This window comes from Netta rufina (genome assembly GCF_964035555.1).
Source record: "Netta rufina genome assembly, chromosome: 16".
NCBI lineage: Eukaryota > Metazoa > Chordata > Aves > Anseriformes > Anatidae > Netta > Netta rufina.
In genome coordinates this window covers 3,634,660-3,661,975 of record NC_140140.1, presented here as the reverse complement: position 1 = coordinate 3,661,975, position 27,316 = coordinate 3,634,660, and the positions used below count along the sequence as shown (strand labels likewise).

The 27,316-nt window shown below is 53.6% G+C and overlaps 1 protein-coding gene across 1 annotated transcript in view; it reads left to right on the top strand.

Moving 5' to 3' along the window:
- The window catches only part of CBFA2T2 (CBFA2/RUNX1 partner transcriptional co-repressor 2), a 58,997-nt gene extending 31,837 nt beyond the window's left edge, over positions 1 to 27,160 (top strand). The window contains exons 2-11 of the mRNA XM_084296443.1: positions 9,384 to 9,527; positions 12,797 to 13,038; positions 15,238 to 15,327; positions 15,832 to 16,013; positions 16,647 to 16,900; positions 17,673 to 17,758; positions 18,893 to 19,088; positions 21,674 to 21,742; positions 22,130 to 22,320; positions 24,736 to 27,160. Coding sequence (XP_084152569.1) covers positions 9,384 to 9,527; positions 12,797 to 13,038; positions 15,238 to 15,327; positions 15,832 to 16,013; positions 16,647 to 16,900; positions 17,673 to 17,758; positions 18,893 to 19,088; positions 21,674 to 21,742; positions 22,130 to 22,320; positions 24,736 to 25,020 — 1,739 coding nt within the window. The 3' untranslated portion in view covers positions 25,021 to 27,160. The remainder of the gene's footprint in view (positions 1 to 9,383; positions 9,528 to 12,796; positions 13,039 to 15,237; positions 15,328 to 15,831; positions 16,014 to 16,646; positions 16,901 to 17,672; positions 17,759 to 18,892; positions 19,089 to 21,673; positions 21,743 to 22,129; positions 22,321 to 24,735) is intronic.
- Positions 27,161 to 27,316: the final 156 nt, after the last annotated feature.

Below are 27,316 nucleotides of genomic sequence, written 5' to 3'. Positions count from 1 at the left end.
TGGGAAGCAGGAGAAGGGTGGAGCCGCTTGTTAAATGGCAAGCGGTCCAAGTTTTAAAAGGGTTTATGAGTGCTAGATAAAATCATATCCTAAAAGCGGTCTCAAAGCCTTTGCAAAGGTAGAAAACATTTACAAAAGTTTGAGCTTGCTTTAGTGACTGTTCTCCTTTTCGGGTCACCCATTTACAGGTATGGAAGTTGTATCTTTATCTAGTCTGTACTGTTTAATGTAAGCAGGAAGAAAAAACATTTGCACACTGCAGATTATAGCGCAAAGGTGTTCGATAGAACCTAGGGGAATCCTCATAACAAATGAGTTTCATTTACCTTCAGCAGATCTTAGCCCATCTTTGTTCTAAAAGCAGTACTTGCACAAGTTTTGAAGGCAGTCTCACCCATACCGAAGGTTTTGCTTTGTGAAACTCCAGTCCTACCTTAACAGACGGGAGGATGAAATTGATTTCGTGCTGTTAGTACCCTGTGCAGCAGGCTGGCTTCTCCAGAGAGGGCTTGTGCTGAAAGCCTGCTAAAACTGGTGGGCATTGAATAGGTACCAAAAACCCGGCCGCTAATTAGGAGTAAGAAGCGTTTTGGGGTTGTTCTAAATGGGTACCTCTGTAACCAAGATGTGCTCCTGAGGAGCATGGAGGAGGGGGAGGAAGGCTGCAAGACCCCAGTGTTGTGCTGGGGGCTTTGGCCTTGAGGCACAGAGGCCGCCTTGCACGCAAAACGGAGGCTGGAAAGAGCAGGCCTTTGGGGACAAGCCCTTAAAGCCAACTCCTGTAATGCCCTCATACCAAAAGATTGGCAGAGATGGTAGAAGCGCTCTATGTCACCCCTGTAAAGTGCAGATAACTCAATTCTTGCTTTCGCTGTGCGCAGCGTTGGCTATAAGTGAACCTCGGCCTCTTTGTTCCAGACGCGACCTTTCTGTGTATGAATCAGTCCCACAAAATGGTCATTTCAAAAACACAAAACCTGACACCAAGCTGTTGCTCCGAGACTCTTTCTAAGTCGTATCCCTTTTGTACTTGTTGTGTCTGGGCTCCGCCGGGCTCGGGAGCTGTTAATCTTCCTCGTGTTTTCTTCCCCGTGGCAAACGAGAGGCAGATGTTCCCATCTGGAGAGCTCCGCGCCCAAACGCAGCCGGGGTGCTGGGAGGGCCGTGTGGCGGGCAGGGACTTTTGGGGACTTAATTCATCCCTGGTTGTCAGAATTGTCTGGCTGGTTATTTAATTAGTCTCATTAGTTGCTTGGACATTGGTCAAATGCAGTTGGCCCTGAAAAGGCCCTGGTTATAACCCGGCCGGGTAGGCTGAGCCGTGCCGGGGGTGGCTGGGGGGGAGTGCTCTCCTGATCCCCACAGCGCTTTCCTTTCCACCTTGAAGGCTAAATCCTGGCTGCTGCCTTGGTTTTGGTGCCAGGGAGCTGAAGCTCGGAGCCAGCTCCTGATATCCAAGTCCCCGAATGTGTTTGCTGGGTGTGAGCCGTGCAGGGAGGGCAGGGATGGAGATGGCTTCTTGGTAAGCAGCCCCAGCTCCCGGGAGGCTGCTGAGCCAGGTGCAGGTGGCTGTGCGGCCAGCTTTCACCGTCTTAGTACCTACTCATAGGATCATAGACTCGTTTAGCTTGGAGAAGACCCTTAAGATCACAAAACCAACCATCAACCTGCCAACACTGCCAAGTCTGCTGCTAAATCATGTCCCTGAGCAACATGTCCACTTGTTCCTTGGTGTGGGGGTACCATCCTGGTTTATTTCCTTGCACAAGCAAGGCTATGAGAATTTGGGGATACCAAGCCTGTGGGGGATTTTAGGTGCAATAATAGCTCGTGGGGTGGATTTCTGCAGCCCTTGGTTTGCACCACTGGCTCCGGTATGGATCCATCTCGTCTGGTTGGGAGCAAAGCAGAGGAGAATTGCTGCAAAGTCCAACCTGGGCTACTGATGAGTCTGTAGAGTCAGGAACATTAATAGGTTTTTATAAAAATCACTGAAGGGCAAGACAGATAACGATCTGCAGTCTGCCTTCAGGAATAAATTATTAATCTTATTTCCCTTATTAACTGCTTTCTGGACTGGTTGCGAACGATAAAATACTTTGCTCTTTCAAGTTCTCCTATCCAAGCTTTGTATTGAATTGAGATTTAAAGTGAAACAGCTGTGTGTGGGAGAGAAATAGATGGCAATGGAGCTACACGCGTTTATTTTTGATTTATAAAATGCCTGTCCCAGACTCAGCAGCTCCCTCCTGAGCGATGCGAGGCTCTCCTGCGAGGTGCCGAGTCCTCTCCACTCCCACAGCATCTCGCAGATCAGGAGCCTAGATGTGCTATAAACCCAAGCAAAACAGTGTAAAAATAGGCTGATGGCGTTGAGTGGAGGAAGTATCCCTGCAGCACCATAAGCTACCCGCTGCCACAGATGCTGTAGTATCGTCTTATACAACTCGGTGTGGGGGCAGGCGGACAGGAGCGAGTGGACTCGGCTGACCACCGTTGCCACCGACCCGTTTCATGCTCCTGTCCCCCAGGTCTGGCTGTATGTTCTCATTTATTGACCCAAGGAGACCTCTGGAAGCCACCCTAAATGCAGATAGATGTCAGTAGTCGTGTAGCAATGTAACCTCCTAACTCCAGGCCTCTTCGCTCTCCCTCTTCCCCCCCAGTGAGGACTTAGCCCACTCCTCCTCGTCTTCCTCGGGCTGCTGCATCAGCTGCCTCGTTTCTGATGCTTATTTTCTGCCTTTCCCATGCAGCACTTTCTGATGCAGTGATGCTGCAAAAAGATAAAATATTGGGTCTTTCCTAGGCGCCGTGATTTCATTTTGAGCTTTGGGGAGCTGCCTGGAAGCAGGTGATGGAGAGATTGCGATGGAGCAGCCGTAAGCAGCGTCTGCTGGAAGTCTGAGTAGCGGCACTGTTGCTTTGCATGCAGATGAGAGGTTATCTGCAAGCCTTGGAGAGCCGCAAAGGTGCTCTGCAGATGGCTTAGAGCTGTCAAGGGGAGGGAAAGGCAACCTTAGAGCAGAGGGAAGATGTTAATAAAATTTAAATGTAATTCTTCCCATTTCTCAGTTCCTAAATGTGAAAAATATTAGCTTGGTGGAGACTGAAAACAGATGGTGAGCAGTTGGAGCAGATAAGCATGTTATTCAAAATAAACATTCGCCAAAGCTGGGGAGGTGGCGAACCATATTTCATTTCACCCTATTTACATTATCGGGTCAGGTTACACTGATGCTGCCTCTCGTTTGCATTCAGATTATCAACAGGGAACCCTGCAAAGCAAGCCTACTGCAGCGGGCCCTTGTAATCACAGACACGGTTGGGCTGGAAGGGAGGTTTTGGGGCCATTTCCCTGGCCTTTTCTCCCAGACAATATATTAGGTTCATTAAAGGAACTCCCTTAGACCATCAGGGTCGTGCCAGCCATCGGAGAGGGCACCGGGGTCCTCAGCTTCCCTCTTGCAAATGGTCTCTGTTACCATTTAGACAAGCTTTGTGTTGCTTTATCCTAAACCTGTGACTTACCCATTTAAATGTGGGGGGTGGAAACGAGCCTCTGCTTCAGCGGGCTGTTTCTAGAAGGGCTCATCTGGCTGACCTGTAGGCATTTTGTAATTTATGCCTCTAGTCCGAGCGGTCATCTGAGGTGCTAGGGCCAGTGGAAATGGAGACGCATCTAGAGCGTGGCTCGTCTCACCTGCTCTGATGAATATTTTAGGATGGGCTGAGCTGCCCTCGCAGGTCTCTGCCTTTCGGTGGGCTCCAGAAGGTGCCTGCGTGACCGGCTCTGAGCGAGCACCCGCGTGCCCCACGGCTCTGTCCTGCCAGACCTGACCTTGGGCTCTGCTCCGGGACAGCAGCCGGGGAGGCAGGTCTGAACCTGGGGATCTTCGCTTTGAGTGGCTCTTCAGGGTGGCTCTTCAGGTTTGGGGCACATTCTGCCTATTCTGTATGAAAGGTGAAAACATTTGCTCCAGTTAAACCTCTCAAAGTCTCGTTTTGCGACTGCTCTCTCCACCCTGCAAGCTGCAGAAGCAAAAAGCTGGCTGTGCGGCACCGTGTCCTATTCACTGTGCTTCTTCCTTATTTCTTCCAACGCGTTTCATGTTTTGACTTCTACAGAAAGCTGGAGCACGCTAAGCTAGAGTGCCTGCGCCCACCAAACGGCTTTGTGAGAAACAGTTCAGGCTCCGTGCAGCTTTTGGCAGGAGGAGCCACAGCATCGGTGCCAGGGCAGGCAGGTTCCTCCTGCCTGCTGAGCCGGCGACTGGGAGCCAAGGGGATCCTACACCTGCATCAAAAACACCTGGAGATACCAGTGTCTGTGCTGGGTGTGCCCCCCAAACGCTCAGCCACTGGCTTAAATCGCTTTCCTGTGAAGGAGGAGGAAAGGCTTTACCTTCCTGAGCTGGCAGCAGGGGTACGAGCCAGCACATACAGCCTGTGCTCACACGGGGTAGCTGTATGGCGGTGGCTGTGCCCCTATAAACGTTATTATGTAAATTGGTATAAAGCTCTCCGTTCTCTGCATCATATCGGTGGCTGTCTCTCTTCCTGTGCCCTTTGCTCTCTGCAAGCTCGGGGCTCAGCTGCTGCCACCAGATGAAGGGTTCTGCTTTTGCATCGCTCTGCAGAGCCGAGAGCAGAGCGCCGGGCTGTCCGCCTGCCTCCTCGGGCTCCGCCTGGTCCTGCTTTGCTGGGAAGGTAACGCGGCATTTTTCTTTCTTTTCTTTACTTAGTTTGCTCTCTAATTGCTAGAGGCACTTAAGAATTAATTCCAGTTCCAGAGTATTTGAGATGGTCCCTAACGCGTGACTATTTTTACTCGTGCCTTTTTCCTTTTCTCAAACCCACAAGCACGAGGAGATTAATAAAGCGGCTTCTTTATACAGTTTACAATGGGAGCAAATGCTAGCCATTCTTCTGAGGTTACCTATCATAGCAACACTCTCTTTATACTAAACACGACAGCCAGAAGTCTTCTTTAAAGAAAATAAACCCAATGAAATCTGTCTGGGTGTTCAGGCTGCCTGCTCCAAGGCATGTCCCTGCGTCGTACAGCTCAAGCCTTGGTGAGCGAGGAGCGGGGCTTCTCCCCGAGCACCACTCGGAGCCCTGGATTTTCCCCTGACGGGTGCAGCTTGGCTCTTCCTCCTCTCCACGCAGGGGACCTCGTGGTCTCTTGTACACCTGGGTCCGTAACTGGGACGCAGTATGTAGGGCACGCAGCATAAACTGAAATATGCCTACAGCTGTCCCCGAGCCAGCCAGAAGCTTTGCAGCATCTGAAATCTGGAACTCCGATTGCTGTGAAAGCTGCTCTTCAGACTTCATCAGCTTTTTGAGAATATGAAATTCTCGCACCAAGCCAAGACTAAAACAGCATCTCCGTGCTCGGGTTTTGCTTTGCTCCAAGTGAATCATCTCCCCACGTGGAGCTCCAGCACCCGCCCCGCGTGGCCGCGGCGCTTCGTCCTCTCCCCAGGTTGACATTTGCTGTTTCTGGGCGCCAAGTTAGCGCGTGGCGCTGCGAAGTCTTGCTGGTTGGCAGCTCGATGGCACAAGCGTCGTGCCATAAACACATCCAATCTGTGTCCTGCAGGCTCTGTTGGAAAAATAACGACACAACATTTGTAAATGTTTCAAAAGGAGATGCCATGAGAGCAAACCTTCCAGCCCAGTCCCCTTTGGCAGGGGCGGCGGCTGCGAGGAGCCCGGGGTGGCTGCGTATCCAGCACCAAGGTCTCGGTTGGGGTTGGAAGGAAGCCTTTTTGATGGAGAACCCATCAACATTTCCAGTGTAGGCAGATGTCCTGAGACTCGGAGTATTTGGTCATGGACACATCTTGGTGGTGTGACCCAAAGAGCCCCGGTGGCACTGAAGCACGATTTCAGGTGGCTGACGTGCTGGTGGGACCTGCAGGCGTTTTGAGGAGCTTCTCAGCATCCTCCGTGCATCTGGATGTTGCCGCTGGTGAGCGAGTAAATATATCCAAACGCTGAAATGGGGAAGGAGGAGTGGGGGAAGGCGCCGTGCCTCCAGGGACAGACCCGCTGGCTCGTCTGTAGCCCCGGGTCAGCGGGAGGCTGACTCCAGCCCTTGCTCACAGTCTGCTTTGCTCACGTGACTCTCGTTAAATGGATGTGTTTGGGCTAAAAATCGGGAGTTTTAGAAAGATGGTTTTTATCTGCGTTTATAGATGCCCCAGGTCATTAGCAGGAAGCTTTTAAATTTCACAGCCCTGGTTGCTGCTCGCCTGTCTGTCAGCGTGCCTGGAAGAGGAGCTGTTGGCTTCCCCGGGGCTCGGGTTCGGAGCCTCGTGCAGTAAACCCCTCGTGACGGGGTTTATTTCGGGGGAATAAACTCCATCTGACTTCCCCCGCCCCTGCTGCAAATTAACTTAATTAGCTCTGCTTTCTTTGCGGGTGCTCCAGCGCCGTATTTAACGTGCCCTAGGACTGCGTTAGGAGGAAGGAGTTCTCCTGAAGGATTGGGCTCTCTTCCCCGATGGAGCAGGTGAACTCAGGCCAGGCTCTGACTCTCTGCTCCATTTGCTTAGGGTGGGAGGAAAGAAGGGGGTTGTTTCCTCCTGCCCTTGCCGTGAAGCTGCCCGCTGGGGTGTTACCTGTGAGCACAAACACTGGCGGTCTTCCTGCAGCAGAGTGGTGGTAGTTGTACAAATGCTGTGTTTGTGCACGAGTGTGGCCAGGCACACCAGTGCCAAACCACGTGTGAGTGGGACCAAACGCCCCGGAATAGTTGGCAGTATGGTGTTAGTATCGGTCTTACATTACTGTGTTAAAATTGACTGTAGTTTCCCATGGCTTTGGTATCTCTGCGCTTTGTTCGCGGTAGCAAAGCCCAGCAAATGCTGTTTCTGGAAGGCAGGCTGAAGCGAAGACACAAACCTGCTACCGTGGCAGCACCACGAGCACGGGTTTCACTGCGATTCCAGCCCCACCACCCCAGTCACTCCAGCTGTGCTGAAAGTGGCAGGAAAACACGGGGCCTCAGCATCCAGCCAGCACTGCCCCTGCCTCCCCCAGACAGCCCTGCAACCAGAAAAAAACCACGAGGAATAACAAACTGAATTTGTTACCTCGCTGGCTTTAGCAGGGACGTGCCCTAGGGGAAATAAAGCAGCCAGCTCGTGCAGGGCACGCGGGGGCAAGGCAGGTGCTGGTGCCTCGCCGAGAGGATTCCTGGCCAGCACCGCGGCTGCGCTCCCAGAGGTGGCAGCTTCGTTGTCAGGAGTGGCGGAGCAGCAGGTTTGGTGCTGGTGTTCTCTACCTGCTCAGTGCTTCTCTTTATGGGAACGCAGCGTTTAATAGGAGCTGCCCGAATTTGAGAGCTGGTTTTCTTACAGCTGGTAGGTATTTGTAAGAACAGCGGTGCTGTGTGGCACGGGTGTGTTTCCATGCCACCAGCAGGTGATTACAGCACGCAGTCTCTCTATCAGCAGTTTGAAGAGGCATCACCTGCCCTTAATTACAGGAGCCAGCTGTCCCAGGCACAGGCCAGGACAGTGGCTGCCCTGTGTTGGTTTTTCCAAAGGTGGATTTGGAAGCCCTCTCTTTCAGCAGGCGATGCGGGCTGTGCAAGGGGCAGGAGCCCCAGGCAGATGCTAGGAACGACCAGCACCCGTTCGGCAGGGGCATCGCGTGGTGGGGAGCTCACCAGCTGAGCTGCACGTGGTGGAGGAGACCTGTGCAGAAGAGCCCTGCCTGGCAGGGAGGGGGCACGCACGTGTCGCTCTGCTGCCTGCCTCCATCCCTGCAACACGCTGCGAGCTCCTCTGGCAGCGTGCTGAGCAGCGACATTCGCTTTCCTGGGAGCACAAACCCATTTTGCAGGTCCAGATGTCTCTGCTTACCAACAGCAGTCGAAGAAAATTGCTCCATTTCGCCCTCTGCGAGCATCCAAACCTCGCAGTTTCATCTCTTCTTGGCTGGATCGAAGGGGAGCTCTCCCACTAGACTCCCGCCGGCCCCGCTGCTCGCCAGTGCCGGGTGCTGATGGGTGCACCACATCGAGCTGCTCCTCTGGGCCCTTGGCTCCATCGCCCAAAAAGCAGGTGGCCCGAAGCGTGCACACAAGGGGAAGAAGGGAAAGGGAAAGACAACTGGCAGCCCCATCCCTCCCCACACCGCCCCCAAACCAGGGCACAGATGGACATGCTGGAAACCTGTCAACGTTTTTGTGAAGGGCATGCTGGAACGCAGTCACAACTCATTAGTGAGCTAATCAAACGAGACAGGCGTCGCTCGGAGGAGCAGAAAGTGGTCAGCGCGTTGCCGAAGGGATGGCTCGCGTCGGGTGGCCCCGCGCTGCTCAGCTGAGGTTGCGGTGCCCAGTGCCTCCTGGGGAGGTTTTGGCTGCTCTTCGGAGATGCTCAGGCTTCTTTTATAGTGTCAGAAGTATTTTCCTGTCTGGATTTAAAAACAAAACAAAAAAAGGCTTGCATTAGCACCTATTTCTGTCTTGTTTCCTTCCGAGGATGAGTTTGGAGCCTGATGCTGGAGCGAGGAGTGCAGCCACCGCGTCCAGCTGAGCTGCGTTAGAGAGAGAGAGACCCCACACAGGAGAGCGGCTGCAGATGCCTTGTGTTGAGTTGTTTTCAAGACACTTTGACAATTTCGGTAGCTTGCTGGCGTGGATGCCACCTGCCTCGCAACTCGGACCTGGCAGAGGTTTTGGAGAAGTCACCTCGGGGCCAGGCGCAGCAGACACGGGGCGGTGCGCGCTGCCTGGGCACCCGGCCTTCGGCAGCAGGCAGGAGGCGAAGGGCAGGGGCCGTGGTTTCAGCTGGGGCTGGCGCTGCCTCCAGGCACCCGTGCGCTTCCTTGTGGGCCAGGAACTGCGTCGCCGCGCGGGCTCGCTCATGCGTGCGTGTGCGGCCGCGTCTGTGCAGCGCGGGGAGGCTGCGCTCGGCGTTCACGAGGGAGAGAAGGGGCAGAAACGCTCAATTTGTGAGTTTGCTTTTAAAAACCAAACGTGCAACCAACCCGTGAGCCATCATGGGCGTACCTGGGAGTACCGAGGGGATTTAAAGGACGAGGGGAAGCAAAGCAAACAGGAAAATGTTTCTGGAAGCGTTTTTGGGCTCAAGGGGTGAGAAAGTATGGTTGAGAGACTTTGATGGTGAATATCAGCATCCCGAGCCTGTGTGCCAGGGTCATGGGGTGCCCACTGCACCCCAGGTGTGTGGCCACCTGCACAGGTCCATGCCCTGCCCCTGTCTCCGTGCAGAGCAGCCGGGCAGGCTTGTGTGACTGTCCCTCCTCCCATCTTCACCACCACAACTCTGCTTCGCGAGCTCGGCAGGGAAATCCTCGTCTGTGACTGTCAATAACATTACCACATTCTCTCTGTACAGTTGCTGGTGAGAAGAGGGTGCCAGTGATGCCCGGATCGCCCGTGGAAGTGAAGATTCAGTCCAGATCCTCTCCTCCCAACATGCCGCCGCTGCCCCCCGTCAACCCCGGCGGCCCCCGGCCCGTGTCCTTCACCCCAGCTGCACGTAAGACGCCAGTAACACTGCTTGTCCACGAGACTAAATCCAGCGAGGAGGGAACTTGGCTTGTAGAAGTCACTGGTGGGGTTTCAGCTGCTTGCCAGGGCCGCTAGCCAGCATGGCGAGCATTGGCAGTGCCGTGTGGTGGTAATGGAGCGAGGGCTGGGGGCATCCCGCTGCTTCGCTGCTTACACAGGACATGTGATGGGGTCTGTAATGTTCCCCCAGCACCTGCCAGCTCCTCCCTTGGCCCCAGTGCTGCTGCAGTCGCTTCAAGTCACTCTCCTTGCAGGTGCAGCCCTGATTTCTGCAGTAAACTCCTTAAGAAATTGAAGTCTTTTATCAGGTTGGCTTCAAAGGAGCCAAGAGCTGGGCTTTTCTCTGTATCTTTGGAGGAGTTAATTCCCACTCTGCTGTATCTTGCTTTGCAGACAGCATTTCTGCAGCTGAGATTAGAAAGTTTTCGTCTTTTAATTTCCCAGCCTCAGAAATTCCTTGCTGTCCGTCCAAATTCTCTTTTCTCCCTGCTTGCTTCATAATCTTTCCTGTGAAGCTGCAGTTCATCCTTGCCCTGCCCAGCCGCAGAGCAGCCTCATGCCAGCAGCTTCCTTCACCTAGCTTGTTGCTTGGAGGTGGCTTCCCCAAACAGCCTTTTCTCACACCCTAGAAAGAGCACAAGCTCTTTTTTCCCCCTTATACAACATTTAAGCCATCATCTCTTAAAAGCATTATTCCAGAGCAAAGCCATTTTACTTAACATTTGGGCTTGAAATTATCTTACCCCCACAAGTGGCACATACATATTTTTCAGGCTCTGCCTGCCTTTTGTTCCCCGTGCTGACAGTCTCCCTAGCTGGTTCTGTGTTGCTTTGCTATCCACGGTGGTGTCTGGGCTATCTCACAGTTTCGTGTTGGCAGGGGATTTCGCAGATTTACAATTCAGCCTCTCTTTCAGGACACTCACTAATGTATTGAGTGATGCTGGCAATAACGCTAATCACTGGGTTATCCCGCCAGACACGTTGTCCCCATCTTTATACACTGAGGGTTTTTTAATGGCTCTCCTTTTGCAAAGGCAGAAAAAGACCATTAGCAAAGTGACAGAAATTAATTTTTCCAATCAGGTTGTTTGACACACTGTTAAGGTCCAAGTAGCCTGAATCTGCTGATTCCAGATGACTTAATTGCCTCTTTTCAGGAGAGATGAGAGCTGCAACCTGTAATGAAGTTTACTCTTGCTTTTTAACTTCTCAGCTGTGCCTGAGGGTCTTGGTCAGAGCCAGGCTGTGTGAACCCTGCCCTGCAAAAGCCCACAGCGTGGGTAAGCGAGGAGGAGCACGCTAGAGGAAGGCTTTGCCTGCATGCAGGCAGCAAATCAGTAACAGAAGGCTTGGAAAAACAAGGAAAGTCTTAGGCAGTTCAGTACCTAAAGCAGGTTTTAATGGTGTAGCCCTAGGCGATGACTTTTCCGTTCCTCCTCACACCTGTAATTCCACCAGGGTCTGTGTGCTGTCTCCCCAGCCTGCTCTCGCTTGCTTCAGCTCTGCTTTCTCATCTGGAGCCCAGGACCTGGTAAGGCTCCGTGGTCTGTGGCTGAGCAGATCCTGGAGATAGGCAGGATCAGATAACTGCCAGCTGCTCTGCGGTAATCCAGTTTGCAAGAGGGTCAGACAGGGTGAGCCTAAAAATGCTGAGAGCAGTTACTGGAGCTGCATCCATCCAAAGACAGCCCCGGCTTGCTGGGCTGCCACAGCAGCGCCCGAGTTCATCAACTGCCTGCCTCCTGCCCTGGGCAGCCCCTGCAGCCCCTGCAGCCCCTGCTCCTTCCTGCCTGCACGCAGAGCAGCCCGTGCTCTCCTCCTCCTTCCTGTGAAAGAAAAGAGGAAGAGAAATAGAGAATGGGGCAAAGCGCCTCAGCCGCAGGCTGCAGAGGGCACAGAGCTGAGCAGCCCGCCTCTGCTTGAGAGGAGCTCCTTCTGGGTGGCTTTGCCCCACGTTTATAATGTTTGTATCATGAATTAAATGCTCATTATGAGTATTTGTCCTTTCAAACCAGCTCAGTGCTTGCTGCTACGCCCCTTATTGCTAATCCTGTGGGTGCATGCAGTGTCTCTGTGGGACATCTCTGCTCCTTTACTGGCTCGGGGATGCCGGTGTGGGCAAGAAGTTCCCAAGTGGCATTGATCCATAGCACAAGGCGTGAGCTCATTTTGCCTTTACACCTCTGTCCTCACAATCTGAAACGAGGACTTACCTTCACTTCATCGTCCCTGTGCGTGCAAAGGGACGTGTCTTCGTTATGCCCCCAAAAAGCCTTTCACCCCTTGGTTAGCACGAGCCAGCTTTGAAGGTCTCTTCAGCCTTATCTTTCCCTTGGATCTTAACTGACTGTGGTTCATCTTCCCCGGGCTCACCACGGCAGGTCCAGGTGTGTGGAGCCTGCACACCCTCGGTGTGCCCCAGGGCGGTTTAACTGCTCGGCTACGTCCCGTATTTTTCTCTGAAAACCCCAAACCGGCGGTGTTCTTCGGAGGAGCCAAGAAGCAATCTTTGTGAGGCTGTGGTGGGAGTTTTTGCATCTCTCACGTGCTGTGAAACTTCAGGAGCAGCACACGCCTTCCCCCGCCCGGGCATGCCAGGGTGCGAGGGCAGAGCATTGGCTCTGGTGTCCTTCAGCGCTCGCCTTCACAAAGCTTTTGGGTCTGGGCTTTTAAGGATAACCCAGTGCGTCAGCTCAATCTCTATTTAGATGGTGTACTTTTCACCTCTAAAATTCTGGGTTTGTGTGGAGTTGGGCCCCAAGCGCACAGCTGCTCTCCACCGTTTCCCAGACACGACTTCAGATTGCACAACGGCAGCGTGGGGATGTCAACAATTTATTCTAATCCCTCGCGGACTTCCCAAACTTCCCCAACCGAAGGCTGTTTCAACATGCTTTCTGCTTAGAGGAGGCGAAGGCGCAGATGGGACCAGGTTGGGAAAACAAGCGTGTTTGTGAAACACCCTGCGAGGCCCCGGGGAGGCACGCGGCTGGGCGCACGGGCAGGAGGAGCCCCTCGGGACGTGCCGCCAGCCCCCCGCAGCACCTGAACTCCGGTACCCGTCGGCAGGTCCCAGGCTGCGGCGAGCACTGCGGGCTGCCCGTAAATGATGTGGCCGGGAGGGATGGTTGGATCGGCTGGGGCGTTGCTGGTGACCATCCCCATCCTCCTAAACAGCAGCCCTTGGGGACGTGCCCACCTCACGCCGATAACGCTGTTGTCTCTGCCTTGCAGTGCCCAACGGGATAAACCATTCCCCCCCGACGCTCAATGGGGCACCGTCCCCCCCCCAGCGGTTCGGCAACGGCCCTGCCTCCTCCTCCTCCTCCTCCCTGACGAACCAGCAGCTCCCCGCCACCTGCGGGGCCCGGCAGCTCAGCAAGCTGAAGCGCTTCCTCACCACCCTGCAGCAGTTCGGCAACGACATTTCTCCGGAGATCGGGGAGAAGGTCCGGACCCTCGTCCTGGCCTTAGTGGTAAGCACGGCCAAGCACGGCCCCGCAGAGCCACACGGCGGCCGGGGGGGCTTTGCTGTGGCAAAAGCATGGTAGCGGTGGGATCCTGGCAGCCGCCACGTGCCGGCGTTGCACAACCCCATGTGTCTTTACAAGCACGGCTCCGCAGTGTTTATGCTTTCTGGTAAACTCGCTGACTTTTATTTCTTGTCTTCAGTGGGTTTCAAAAGCTACTTGGCCGGTTGCGTTGCTTTGACATGAGCCCGGCTGCAGCTGAACCTAAGGAAACCCAGAAGATTTTGGACTGAACTTGATTACAAAAGCCGCACGTCTGGGGCTTTTTGCCATCCTTGCTGGAAGCTGTGGCTGTGCTGTGCTTCCTGGTTAGCTGTTGGGAGTGAAACTTCCACACAGGTCAGAGGAGACTGCAGTTTTCTGCTAGGGAAGCATTTAATTCCTTGCACCCCATAAGCCTAGAGTAGGAGGGATTTACAACTTCTGGAAAATTGGTAGTTGGAAGTTGAAAGCTGCTCTGTCTGAGAGCACCTCTGACTGCAGACCACTGCTTGTGCACCCGTTGTGGGTGGGCCTGTCATGCCCAGGGCCCCATCTTATTTCCTGCAGCTCCGCAGTACGGTGTGGGGGCGTTGAAAGCACATCTTTCTGAGGGGAAGGAGGGTGATGCTGAATTTTGGGGCTTCCGGAAATGCCGTGTGGGGGTAGTGTCTGTGTCTGCTCCTTTCCAAAAGTCCAGTTCTAAGTCTGGAGTGTGTGGAGAACCTCCTGATGCTTCAAGCATTTCAGTTCTGATACACGGTGCTGAGCCCAGTGTATTTAATGGGCTTCTTTCCTCTTTATGGGCTGTCCCGCGCAGCTTAGCACAGCCCCACCAGCACTGCAGTGTGAACCATTGCCGAGGTCTGTAGGAGATGGGAAACGTGCTATTGCAGCTGGAGGCCTCAGCTTCTGATACTCTGCTGCTTCGCCTGCATTAACAAAGAAATTGGTGGCTGTGCAAACTGTCATTCGGTCATACTCGTGTTTAGGACAGTCTGAGGGTGCAAAGGCAGAAAGGGGCTTGGTAAATAACACCTCTGTGCAGCTTTTGCCCTTGGATTTGCAATAGCTGAGGCTATATAGCATGCACAAGCAGTAGATGTATAGCCTCCTGCCCCTTTGCGTCTTTGGAGAGCTGAAAGCGTCCTTCAAAAAAGAAAAGAATGGGTCTGGCTGCAGGATTGTATCTAAGACTTGCAGATTCACAAATTCACTGCTAGAAATGGCTGTGCAGGCTCTGTGCGAGCCAAGGCCCTGGAGCACAGCACCATGCCACCAGCCCAGCTGCACCATCACCCAGCACAGCTCCTGAGCTGGTTTCTGCTTTTTGGCAGGCTTGCTCTTGAGGCTCAGTGCACAGCAAATGGGGCTGGACTGCAGGCACAGAGTATTTCTGCTTCCCAGATTGGCATGGGCAGAACAAATGTGAGGCTGGATGCAGCCTCGGGTTTTTACAGAACTTGAGCACTGGATGCAAAATGCTGCCTCCGAAAGCAGGCAGGCCTGTATATTTCCGTGGGTGTAAGGTAGTAGCTTAGCTTACCACTTTGGAAAGGAAATTAAAAGCTGTTCATGTTCCCTGCTCATCCTTCTCACTCCTGACAGCAATTACTGCTGCAGGGACGAGCGTTGTAGCTGCAGTGTATCCAATGCTGCTTGTCCAGGGAGTGCACAGCCTAAACAGCCTTGGGGGAGCCCGTGCTGCTGGGGTGAGCAGCAGGCTGGCAGTCGCTTTGTGGGTGGCAGATAGGTGAGATGAGCTGAGCTGAAAGGGGGGAAGGAAGGAAGGGGGAAGGAGAGCAGCTCAGAGCAGCTGGAGCCACTGCCTGGCTCCCCTGGCTTGCCCCAGGCCACCTGGGCAGGGTGCAGGAGGTGGCAGCTGGGTCCCGCTGCCTCCAGAGCAGGTCCCTGCCTCCCACCCCAGAGCTGGGAGCGCCTGGCTGCGTGCCACGTTCACGCCTTGCCTGGTGTGGTCGATCTCCCTGCTTTCTGCTCCGTTGACCTGAGTCTTTTTGGCTGTGCTAGGCGGGATCCGATGCAAACGTTGTCAGTCCTGTCACGGCAGATGCAGTCTCCCTTCCAGTTCTGTTCATTTTGAGCTGTTTCCCAAGTGTCTAAAAATAAGAGCAAATTGTCATTTCATTTCTTAATTTCTTTTCTCAGAACTCAACGGTGACAATTGAGGAATTTCACTGCAAGCTGCAAGAGGCAACGAACTTCCCCCTAAGGCCGTTTGTGATCCCCTTTCTGAAGGTGACAGTGAGCTGATGGGGCTTGCTAACAATTTGTGTGTTGGTCTGTGCTACTTGGCAGCGTGTCACTAGTAGCAAAGCTCTCATTTCAAGCACCAGAACAATTTTGTTGAAGTCCAAGACAGACTGCGCAGACCATAGCGATCGCCATGTGCGACTGGCTCACGGAGAGCTAACGTTGTAATGAGTGCCACGTATGTCTGCTTGCGTGTCAGGGACAAGTGAGACAAACCAAGCTCTGTGCTGCACCTTCTCATCCAATAATCTGATTTACCAGTGCTCAGATCTAGAATATTTGGGGTGTTGGCACAGGGAGCGTGCCTGGAGCAGCTCGGTGCTGTGATCATGCTGAGATCACACAGGCAGATCTGCACGGCGCAGGCATCCCAGGAGGGAACGCACTGAGCGGGGGCCCAGGCTTCACCTTTTATTGCTCGCAGGGGTTTTGTGTACGGAGCAAATGCCCGTGCAGCCCGCGTGAAGCAGAGCCCTGCCTGTTTTCCAGGCCAACCTCCCTCTGCTCCAGCGCGAGCTGCTGCACTGCGCCCGGGCTGCCAAGCAGACGCCGTCCCAGTACCTGGCGCAGCACGAGCACATCCTGCTGAACACCACCACCGCCTCCCCAGCCGACTCCTCCGAGCTGCTGATCGAGGTGAACGGCAACGGGAAGAGGCACAGCCCGGACAGGTAAGAAGAGCCTGTACCACTGCCAAGTTCCTGAAGACGTGGGTTTTCACAGCAGCAAAGGCGAAACAAAATTTGTAGCGGCATCCAGGGCCAAACTGTAAGATCTTAGCACTCATAACAGCTATGTGAATGAGACAGTGCTGGCTGTCCGTGGCTGTAGCTTCTCCTCACAGTACTCCTGCACTGAGAGCTCAGCTGGGGATCCTTTCTGAGGGCTTTCAGGCAGATTCTGCCCCAGAGGGACTAGTTCAGTAGATGGTCACTGAAATACCTGGGCTGGAAAGGCGGAGAGTGGCGGCACTGTCAGCGCTAGGAGGGATACGGCTCATTTTCACTACTTTTATTCCAAGAAGAAGTTGTTATGTAATTATGTGGAGCACACATCAAATTTATAAAAACTGTGAAATCTTAATTTGGTCATGCTTGGAAAGATGAATCACAACACTCAGGCATTTTGAACTTTTTTTTTTTTAACGAGGTCATTTCGTGGATTTGTTCCCAAGTTGAGCGTGTTTGGTTTAGCTCCCTGCTTTTACCCCCCAGTAAAATCATCGTTGCCCCAATTCTGCATCTTTCCCTTTCTGAGCACGGTGATGCGGCGCTAACGAATCCTGTCTGTCGGTGTGCTTGCAGAAGAGAAGACAACAGCTTCGAGAGAGAGACGCTGCCGACAGAGCCCCCGGCCAAGCGGGTGTGCACCATCAGCCCCGCGCCGCGGCACAGCCCGGCCCTCAGCATCCCCCTGATGAACCCCGGCGGGCAGTTCCACCCCACCCCGCCGCCCCTCCAGCACTACACCTTGGAAGACATCGCCACCTCCCACCTCTACAGAGACCCCAGCAAGATGCTGGAGCACAGGGAGATTCGGGACAGGCACAGCAGCCTCGGTGAGAGGGTCTGACGGGCTTTAGGCTGTAGGAGCTGCGAGGTCCAGCAGTGGAGCTGAGGAGTCTGTCCCTGGTTGGCCCCTGCTCAGCCACTCACACCTAAAGCTGGGTAATTCCAGGCATGCCCCCAAAAGATCAGAGTAAGGAATTCAGAGAAAACCTCTAGCATTGAAAGGTTTGAGAGCAGGGAATTCAGAGAAAACACCTAACGTTGAAAGGTTTGAAGCAGGAAGGCTGAGAAGGCAGAGCGGGTATTTCCCTCTGTCTGTATAAAGGATGGAGCCACTGAGGATGAGGAGGAAGGACCTGGTGTTTGTGTTGAGCGTAGCCAACCCAGCAGGCAAAGGTGATGACCATGGGAACAGAACGGAACTTTTCAGAGGTGACTCAGCCAGGAGCTGTGTGAGGCCTGGAGAGAACGGAGCTTGACCCCCTCCTCTGTCCCCAGCCCTGCTGGGGGTGTGTAGGTGAGCTCTGTTTCCAACAGGGCAGCCTGAATCACCAGCTCTGAGCTCTTACGGCTTTATAAAAAGGGAACTGCCCTCCCAAGCGAGTCAGGTCCAGACCAGTGAGGGGACTGTGGCACTTCTGAGATGGTGACACAAGCAGGGGTACAAGCACCAGCATGCAATTAGCCTTCTCTTTGGGAAGTGTTTGAAATCACAGCTATACGTGGTTAGAAATGCAGCTCTGTTGGTTGCTTCAGGGCCACGTTACCTCTCCAGCTCTGAAAGGTCCATCTAACCCCTGTTGTGGCTGTGGTTTGTTGCAGGTTTGAATGGAGGGTACCAGGACGAGCTGGTGGACCACCGCTTGACAGAGAGAGAGTGGGCTGATGAGTGGAAGCATCTGGATCATGTAAGGAGCACTGGGAGCTGTGGGAAGCTCTGTGGGACACAACCCAGCACTCACCTGCCCCAATCTGTGATTTTCTTCTTGTTGGCACCATGTCCAGGCTTTCCAAGTAGATGAGCAAGCCACCACAGGAAGGTCGATGGTGGGGAGGGCAGATAGGAGCAGTAGCAGTGTCCTGGTAGTTTTCTTCTGCCCGTGGGCAGTGGAAGCCAAACCCAGCCTGGACTCAGAGCTTGAGCGGGGGAGTTTCTCCTTTAGAGCATGGCTGTCAGAGCAACCAAGCCCAGCCTTGTCCCTGTAAAGGTCTTTTCTGCAGCTGCCCAGGCCAGCACTGTACCAACAGGCATGCAGATGTGTTATGTGCAGCAAGTATATGGAATTTGCAGAATAACCAACCCCATCATTATTTTTTAAAAGCTTTTTTTCCTGGGTTGCCAGCCTTTTGTGGGTCACAGCTGGGTATGGACAAGACTTGGTACATCTGGCAGACCCTCTGCAGAGCCTGTTCTGCACTGAGCAAGGCTGCTGGTCCAAGCTCTTCACTGGAGCATTTTCCCTACAGAGAGGGGATTGAAATTCAGCTTTAATCATAAATGCAGAGGGTCCCCATGCTTGCTTATACCCAAAAGCTGATGTTTTGTGTGGGTGTCAAGCCCCATAGCTAAATGTGGTGAGTTGGGATGTGGCTGTAGAGAGCTGGTACCAAGCCCAATTCCTCTAGGTCAGAGACAGAGGTGTCATAAAAGTCACAAAAACCTGTCCCCCAGCCAATAGTGCGTTGCAGGGACACTATTCCCTTAGAGACCGGTTTGTTCTCGCCTCCACCTTCAGGAGCAGGGCCCTAAAGCTGTTCAGCCACACCTGATAGTGACCAAAGCCCAACGGTGTGGGTGTCACCACCTCCCTCCCAGCTCGTGCTGTGTCCAGGCTCACCTGCACTCCGTGTGTGGGTACGGGACCCACCTCAGGGGCCTGCTTGGGCCCTGCTCCCTCTGCAGCGCCGCGCTCAGACCCCGATCCTCCGCACGGACTCACCTTCCACCTCCCCGGCACAGCCCCCCGGGTACCTCCAGCGAGAAATCCCGGAGCAGCCCTCGTCGGCAGGCAGAAAAACTGAAAGCTGGTCCTTCCCCGCAGGCGCTGAACTGCATCATGGAGATGGTGGAGAAGACGAGGCGCTCCATGGCGGTGCTGCGGCGCTGCCAGGAGGCGGACCGGGAGGAGCTCAACTACTGGAAGAGGCGCTGCAGCGAGACGGCCGAGACGCGCAAGGCGGGCGGCGAGCTGGTCTCGAGGCAGCACAGCCCCAGCAGCTCCGACTCCATCAGCAGCGGTAAGACCCGCCTCTGGCTGACGTTTCTTACTACCTGCTGTGCAGAGAAAAAAAAAAAAGAATGTGTGCAAAGTTTTAATTTCAAAAGATTCCATTTTAATTGTGAACTTTTTAATTTACCAAAAAAGAAAAAAAAAAAAGCTAATGATTTCTTCTTTCCAGCATGGTGACCAAATGCTGGCTCTAAAACTCTTTAGACTGATAATGAGTTGTTAAATAGAACATACTGAAAAGATCAGCTTGACTTCCCTTAACGAAATTATAGGGAAAAACTCATGCTGGTAAATCACTTTCTGTGATAATTCATCTATCATCATGGCAATTTTGAGCATTACCTTGTAGATGAAAAGCTGCCATTACTCTCCCCAGTCAAGAACACAGTTTTCCTTGGAACCCAAACTATTTTTGACCTTGAAGAATTAAAAAATAAATAAATCTCGATCAGTGCATAACTGTTCTCAAAGCTTTGAAGAGAGACGAGTCATTGACCGCGTGGCAGCTCCTGGGTGAGCTCCTGGAGCCAGCGCTTGCTGAAGTGTGAAGGCACTTTTTGGCAGCAGCTTCTGCTGGTGCCAGGAGAGCATCTTCCTCGGCTGGGTTTGGTCAGCAGGTGCAGCTCGACACCAGGATCCTCCAAGGCTGAGAACCCAGCTGGGCAGGAAAAGTTGTTGGTTTCCTTCCTCTTTTGCTTCCAGCCTGTCTTGCATAAAGGATTTTAAAGGGCAGGACCTGCTAATTCTGAAAATGCTGGAGGCTGGTGTAAGAGCTGGTGTAAGCTCTAGTTCAGGTTTTAAATGTTTTTGTTTTTTTTTCCTATCATGAGTCAATTAACTTCATTGCAACTGAATATTTTTTCCCCTCCAATAGGCAAGGGCTTTTTACCCTTCACAAAATCCAAGCTCGAGGTGCTGATTTTATGCATTTGGATGGGAATTCTAATCTCCATCCAAAAGCATTTGCTGCAAGTGCTGGAAAAAAAAAAAAAATCTCATTCATTCAATAATGAAAATACATGTTTTCTACCAGTAATAATAAATGTCAAACTCAAAATGTCAATTTGGTGTAATACAAACAAGTTGGGTAAGTTACATAAAGAGAGCGAGCAAATCTTCCTGCATGTCAAAAGAGCAGCTGAATTTGGGTCCAGCTTAGATTTAGCTGCAATTGAACAAGTTTTGGTAGTTCTCAGGCAGTGAGAATGAGTATTTCATAGGCAAACAATAACAAGTACACGAGCAAAAGCAACTAAAATAGAATATGTTAATGAGCATTTGCTGGTTGCAGCTTTAAATCTTAATTTACCCTTAGGGTTTTAACTCAGTTTGATTTCAGTCATAGCACTTCTAAACAGAAGCAACAGGGAGGATTGTGTATGTGGAAACTTCAGTGTGGGAGCAAGTGCGTAAATGGAAGGAAGAATAAATTAAAAAAAAAAAAATCCTGCTTCTAAATCAGCCCTTGCCCTGCTTTGGGAATATCATGCAGATCTGAATTTCAGATTTGAAATTATGAATGGCTTTTAAAGTTTCACCGAAAGGAGGTAACTTAATTTTTGGTTAAAAATAAATAAATTCTGCAATAGCTTGACGGCTTCTTTTAGAACAACTTTAGAACTGTGAAGAGCACAGAGGACAGGAGAAGCGTGCAGAGCTTGAGGTCAGGGAGATGAGCCCAAGCACGCTGGGCTCCATCTGATTGCTGAGGGTAGGGACCCAAGGAGCACGGCCAGCCCCTAGCCCTCCAGCACCTGGGTGCAGCACAGCCCGTGTACTTACAGCCCTGTGCTGCTGAAGGTGGCACCATTTCTGGTTTTATCGGGAGCCTTGTTGATGTTTTCTCCCTTCCTGGGAACCTGGAGCCAATTCCAGGCTCTGTTGCTGTTGCGAGAAGGTGCAGCTAAATGTCAGGAAGCTTCCCCGGACACACTGCAGACTGCCACGAGCTTAAATAACCTCACAGCCCTTGACATGAATCAGCTTTCGTTCTGCCAGTGCCATCTGACCCTTCAGAAAGTTCCTCTGAAGTGTTAAATAAAGGGATGTGGATAGAAGACAGTACAAGGTTTCTGTGTTTAGATCCTCGTATGAGCATCCCCATCTGTCAGGTTGGCTCCCTGGGTGCTGGGGAATGTATACACCTCTCACTGCCAGGGAGCTTGCAGGACGCTTTGTCCATCCACTCGAGTCTTTGAATTGCCCCTGGGAATGGAAAGTGCTGCCTTTAATGTAAACTGCTGCTCCTATAGATTGATGTTCCAAGCCAGTGGGCAGTGCAGATGTTTGATGGCACGTATTTATAAGTATTGCTTGTTGTTATAAAGTACTGGGAGATGGAAATGGGTTATACTGCATCATAAATTATGCAGGGCGCTAATTAAATGTTGTAATTTATCATCCAAGTGTTTGATGAATGGCCCTAACTGTAGGAATCCTTTGTTTCAAGTTTTAGCCTGTTAACCCGACCCTGCCTGGCCGCTGTCTGTGCCAGGTCCCCAGACACAGCCGGGCATTCCCCAGCCACCCCGCGGCCGGCCGTGGGCTGGGATGAGGCTGTGCCAACCTTTCCCCTGTCCCCTGTTCCAACAGATTCGTTGCGGGAGTTCAGCAGCAGGTCGGGAACGGGCTACGTCACCGAGGAGATATGGAAAAAAGCTGGTAAGTGTTTGTTAGGAACCTTGGCGGGGGACGCTGCCAGATCCCTTGAGGTAAACACAGATGCTGCACGTTGCTCCACAGCGACTGGAGAAGCCCAGCTGCAGGAAAGCCCCGGGATGTGCACATCTGGCTGCCCGCACCCCCGGCCCCGGCTTTGCCAAGGGTGCTCCTGCCTACGGTGTCGGCAGGGAGCCTGCGGGGCCGAGCCTGGCTCTGCTGCTGGCGGGAGCAGCCGCGGCAGCGGCACCAGCCAAGCCCCGTGTCCCCCACCCGCGGGTGTCCCAAGTCGAGAGGGGCCGCGGCACCGCAGCTCCGTGCCCCTGTCCTGCCCAGGCTGGCATCGCCCCGAGGCTCGGGCAGGCTGCTGAGGCTGCTGTTCCCTTCCAGAAGAAGCCGTGAACGAGGTGAAGCGCCAGGCCATGTCGGAGGTGCAGAAGGCCGTGGCGGAGGCCGAGCAGAAGGCCTTCGAGATGATCGCCTCCGAGAGGGCGCGCATGGAGCAGACCATTGCGGACGCCAAGCGCCAGGCTACTGAGGACGCTTTCCTTGTGATCAACGAACAGGAGGAGTCTACGGAGGTACGGTGCCAGGGCTGGCCCAGCTGCGGGGACGTCCCCAGCGGGGAGTTTCAGGGACTCACCAAGGCCCTGGGTCCTGCCCAGGGGTGGCTTGGAGCCTGCAGGTCCCCCATCCCTTTTCCCTTTTAAAAGCCTCTCTCCGGTCAGTAACTAAAAGGATGCACTGATACTGTAAAAAAAAAAAAAAAGAAAACTTTAGGTTGTATTTTATTGGCAGAGGAATCAGCCTAAACTGATTCCCCTCTGGAAGAGCCCTCGGGTGCAGTGTGGTTGTGTGAGGGCCCAGCTGGGCACCGTTAGCTGGACACGGGGCAGCCACCAGGGATTTCTGTGCATTTAGAGAGCAAAGAGAAAAGGGTGCTGGTGGGTACGGCTTTAAAACAGTGCAGGGTAGAAACTGGGTCCCACGAGAGGTCAGAGTTACTCATTTCTTGATGGTCTGTAATCACACCCTGCCTTGGTGCTGACCAGCGCGGTGGATACGTACTGCCTTGGACCTTGCCAGTTTGTGAGCTCACAAAACACGTGCCCAGGCAGCGTGTGTTAGCTTCTCTCCAGAAACAGGCCCTGCAGTGCTCTTGCTCCTCTGATCCCATGAGATCAGAGAGAAACCTGTGTGGGGGACAGCTGTCCCTGCCCTGCAGAGGGCTGGTGACACCTAACGAGGTTTTTGCATCTCAGGAAAGAAGGGAGGGCTCCTGGTTTGTCATAGCCAGCAACACCTGCTGAGTGGGTGTCTCAGGGAATTCCTTTCCACCCCTCAGTCATTAATTATCACTCTCGCTGTCCTTTAACTGGAAACACATTTCATTAAGTTTTGGAGATCTCAGCTGCACTGAGCACAAATTGCTCGGTTAATTCCTGCGCTGCGATGTCATGGCCACTTGTGGCTGCCTTACTGCTTTCATTTCTCTGCACAAATGCTTTGGGCTTTGTTTCTGCTGACCAAAAATCTGATGGGAGTGAGGGCTTCGTGTCGCTTCAGGCCACATGGGCAGTGAGTCTGGTTCCCTTCTCCTGCGGGGCCTGGGACGCTCTGGGCACCCCACGCAGCAGGAGCCGTGTAAGCATCAGGTGTTATTGCAGCAGTGGGCATGCTGTGATACTTCCCCTGAAATCACTGAAGGACAGATGCGGCAGTCAGTAAACACATGATGGGAGTGGGTGGAACTGCTGGGGAAGAAATGAGATAAGCAATGAGCTTTCTGTAGGGGAATACCAGGGGAGCGTCCTCCGGTCTGTGCGTCCCCCTCGCGGTGCTGCTGCACAGGGGGTGGGAGCAGTGCAGGACCTTGGGAGTCGAGTGAGCACCCCGTGAACCCCACGTCCCTGGCCTGTTTCCCTAAGGGCCCTGTTCACAGGCTGGCGTGTGTTCTGGCATGCCGGGGAACCTTGGGAATACGTCTGAAGCCGCTGCTCCAAGTGCAAACAGCCGCACAGCGCTGGCCCAGCTCTCCCAGTTACTGTAGGCTCCTGTGGGGCCTCTCTTGGTTGTGAGTCCTGCTTCTCCCAGCAGCTGCTCGCTCCTGACCAGCTCGCTCGGGCTCTTTTTACAGCCCCGAAGTCGCCGTGAGCACAGACCCTGCTGGTGGGCGCATGGGGCCCGGCAGCCTTCCGCTTGCATTCGCGGCAGCAGTGGCCATGAAATGTGCCTTGCTGAGAGAGGCCCAGGGCTCTGGCAGGGGCTGCTCTTTCACAGCTGAAGCTGCCCTCCCAGTAGGCGTTTGCTAATGCAGGGGTCCAGCTGCAGGGAAGCTAATCCTCCCGCTCCCCTCTCCGGAGCAGCTGCGGCCGCAGCTCCCGGCGCTGGCCCCCTGCCCCCGTGCTCGCGCCGCGCGGGCGATGAGCCCACCAGCTGACGCCTCGCCCGCCGGCCAGAGGGGCTCTGCTCCTCGTCCAGACTGAAGGCTGCGCTCTGGCAGCGCTTCCACCTGGCTGGGAGGCTTTCAAATGGGCTTTTTCTTTTCCAAATTAGCCGGCTCTGACCTCTTGTGCAGCTAGGCAGGGTGCAGAGCAAATGGTGCCTGTGCAGCGCTGTAATCCCCACGGAGAGCGCTTGGCTGGGAGCGGTACCAAAATAGAGCTGCTTAAAACAGGAAATAAAAAGACCAAATAGCAGCATCTGTGGTGTGTTTTTCAGTCCTTGCCTGCTGTTTCCTGTGTGCGTTTGGGTGGATCTAGGGGAGAGGATGTGTGCAGCGCAGTCTGGCAGGCTTTTGTAGGGCAGAGGAGTAGGGGTTAGTACCCTTGGCAAAGGTCTGTGAAATAGCAAGAATAAATGGATTGCTCATCTTAACATTACTAAATCTGGGCCAGAGGGGGATGAACGTCCCCTCCAGAGCTGTCGAGTCAGCACTGTCCTACAGCTCTGGAAACGAAACGCGTTCTGAAGTGTGGTGTCTTGGGTCCTTTCAGAGCTGCTGGAACTGCGGCCGCAAGGCCAGCGAGACCTGCAGTGGCTGCAACATCGCCCGGTACTGCGGCTCCTTCTGCCAGCACAAGGACTGGGAGAGGCACCACCGGATCTGCGGCCAAAGCCTGCACAGCCAGAGCAAGCCGCTGGCTCTGCCCGCGGGGCGCTCCACAGCCGCCAAGGCCATCGACGGCGTGTCCAGCCCAGCCCTCGAGAAGACTTCGGCAGCCACGTCTCGATCCTCCACTCCAGCATCTGTGACAGCAATAGAAACGAACGGACTCTAAAAGGGAAGTTTTGGGTCAGTCCATTTGATTAGTTTTCCCGATTTATTTGTTTTTTAAGTTGGAAAAAAAAAACACACCACAGAAACTTCTGTCACTTGACACAATTGACAAATCCACGCCGCCTCCTCCGGAGCACCGGCACTTGGGCTTTGCCATCTCATTCTGCCTTTTTTAGGGCTCATAAAGGACTTGGGTCGGCCTCGCTCCAGGTGCCTCCGTGCTGCTCTCTCTGAAGGGCCGCACCAGAGCATCGTGTGGGACCTGGGGGGGGCCGGGCACTCGCTCGGGGGAACCCGGCCCCCATGGAGCGCCGGCAGGAAATGCGGAGCGAGCGGTGCCCAGCCAAGGAGCCCTGTTCTCAAGGGTCAAACGCGCTCAGGCTCTTCTCCTGAGGTGTCCGAACTGCCCCCTCGTTCAGCTACCTTTTTTCCATAATACGCATCTTTTCTTTTTTAATCTTGCTCCCAGACAAAGGTTTCTCAGTTAGCCGTGCTGGCTCTTTGTTGCTTTGAACAGACCAGAGCCGATTTTCCAGCAAGAGCATCTCATTCTCTAGTGCAATGACAAATACGTAGCTGCTTGGGGAGAACTGAGCTGCTCTGCTCCTGCCTGCGGCGGGTGGCAGCTCCAGGCTGCAGAGGCTGAGGAGAGGACGCGTCTGCTGAGGACAGCTCTAAACCAAATGTCGGTAGCAGGGAAGTACGGCTGGTCACTGCTGGAGGGCCTGTTTTTAATCCCTCTCTGTAACTGGACAGGCAGTTGCATGATACTCGGGGTTGGACCTTTGCTGAGTGAAAATGTGCAGACCAAATCTGGATTCCTTGTGGGCGGTTACTGCGCTTTCCACCTGGCTGCCATTATTTTGCTGTGCAGAAAGCATTTCTTCTTTGCATGGAAGTTGTTGGTTGGAGAGTTACCGGTGGTGTTTTCAACCACAAAGATCCCAACGTGATTGCAGTGGATTATTTACAGCCCGTTCTCTCCCCACGCGTTGGCCAAACCAATGCAGGGCTCGGCACCCTGTGCCGGCTCTCACCCACCCCAGGGATCCCTGGCCCCGCTGGAGGTGCGTGGGGACGCGCAGCCCTCCTGGGGGCCCCATGCAGCTTCCCCCGCCTTGTCAGCACCCTGAGCCCAACCCAAAGCTGCGGGGACCCAGCGCCAGCCCCAGGAGGGAGCAGAGCCCCTGCGTCAGCACGTGGGGAGGGCTCGGGGGCAGCCTGCGGAGCTCTGACCCAACAACAGCCACTGTGGGGCTCGGCTCTGGCACAGCCTCGGAGCTCTCCCCTCGGAGGCTGTCGGCGGCGGATGGGAGGCACCGGAGCGTGCCCTCGGGGACGCACACTGATTGCACATGCTGTGCGCAAATGGGATCCAGGAAACCATCTATTCAGCAAAGCTGTGTTTCCGTGACTGCTTCTGTATGATTGCTGGGTTGGAGCCCAATGAGGCAAGTAATTCCCAAATTATTTTTGATCACTTTTTCAATTGGAGGTGAATAATAGAGATGTAATGAATAGTCACCGGGTGTGCCGTGGTGTGGCTGCCTGCTGGCTGGCAGGGGTGTGCCCAGGGATAACCGAGTTACCCAGCGAACCAGCTTCATCCCTCGGGGAACACTGGAAGCTGCTGTCGGGGGATAGAGTGGGCGAGTCCCACATCGGCGAGGTTTCAGTTTGAAAAAAAAGCCACGAAGTCTCCTGGTTTTCACGAAAGCTCTCAAGTGGCAGCTGGGACTATCCCGTGCCCACAGCACAATGCACAAGAACTGGGAGCTGCCTCAGGTACCAACACGGGGCTGCGGCGTCCCGGCGGGTCCCTGAGCGCACACCAGGGGCCGGGGGGGCCGAGCGCTGCCAGAGCGGCTGAGAAAGGAACGAGCGCGGTGCCGTGCTGGAGAAAATGGCTTGTAAATAGATTGTCTTCCATAATTCTCATGCAACTTTGGCTGTGTATTAAAATTAACCCCAGTGTAAATGAATGAAGTACTAACGGTCATGATTAGAACGATTGCTTTTTAAAAAAAAAAAAAAAATGTAACGATAAATGTGAAATTCAGACCTGGGAAGAAGACTTGGTGGGGTGAGTTTTCTATTTTTTTTTGGACATTTAATTCTGTAATAGGAATTTGTTACTTCATTCCTGTGCATAACTTATTTAATGTACTGTATAAAGGAACCCAAACTGTTACAGATGTATTTAGTTTGTTCTACTCAAAAGTAGTCAATAAAAAGACTATATTCATCGTACAGCTCCTCAGGCCTCTTTCCTTGAAGGACCGATGCTTTGCGGCGGG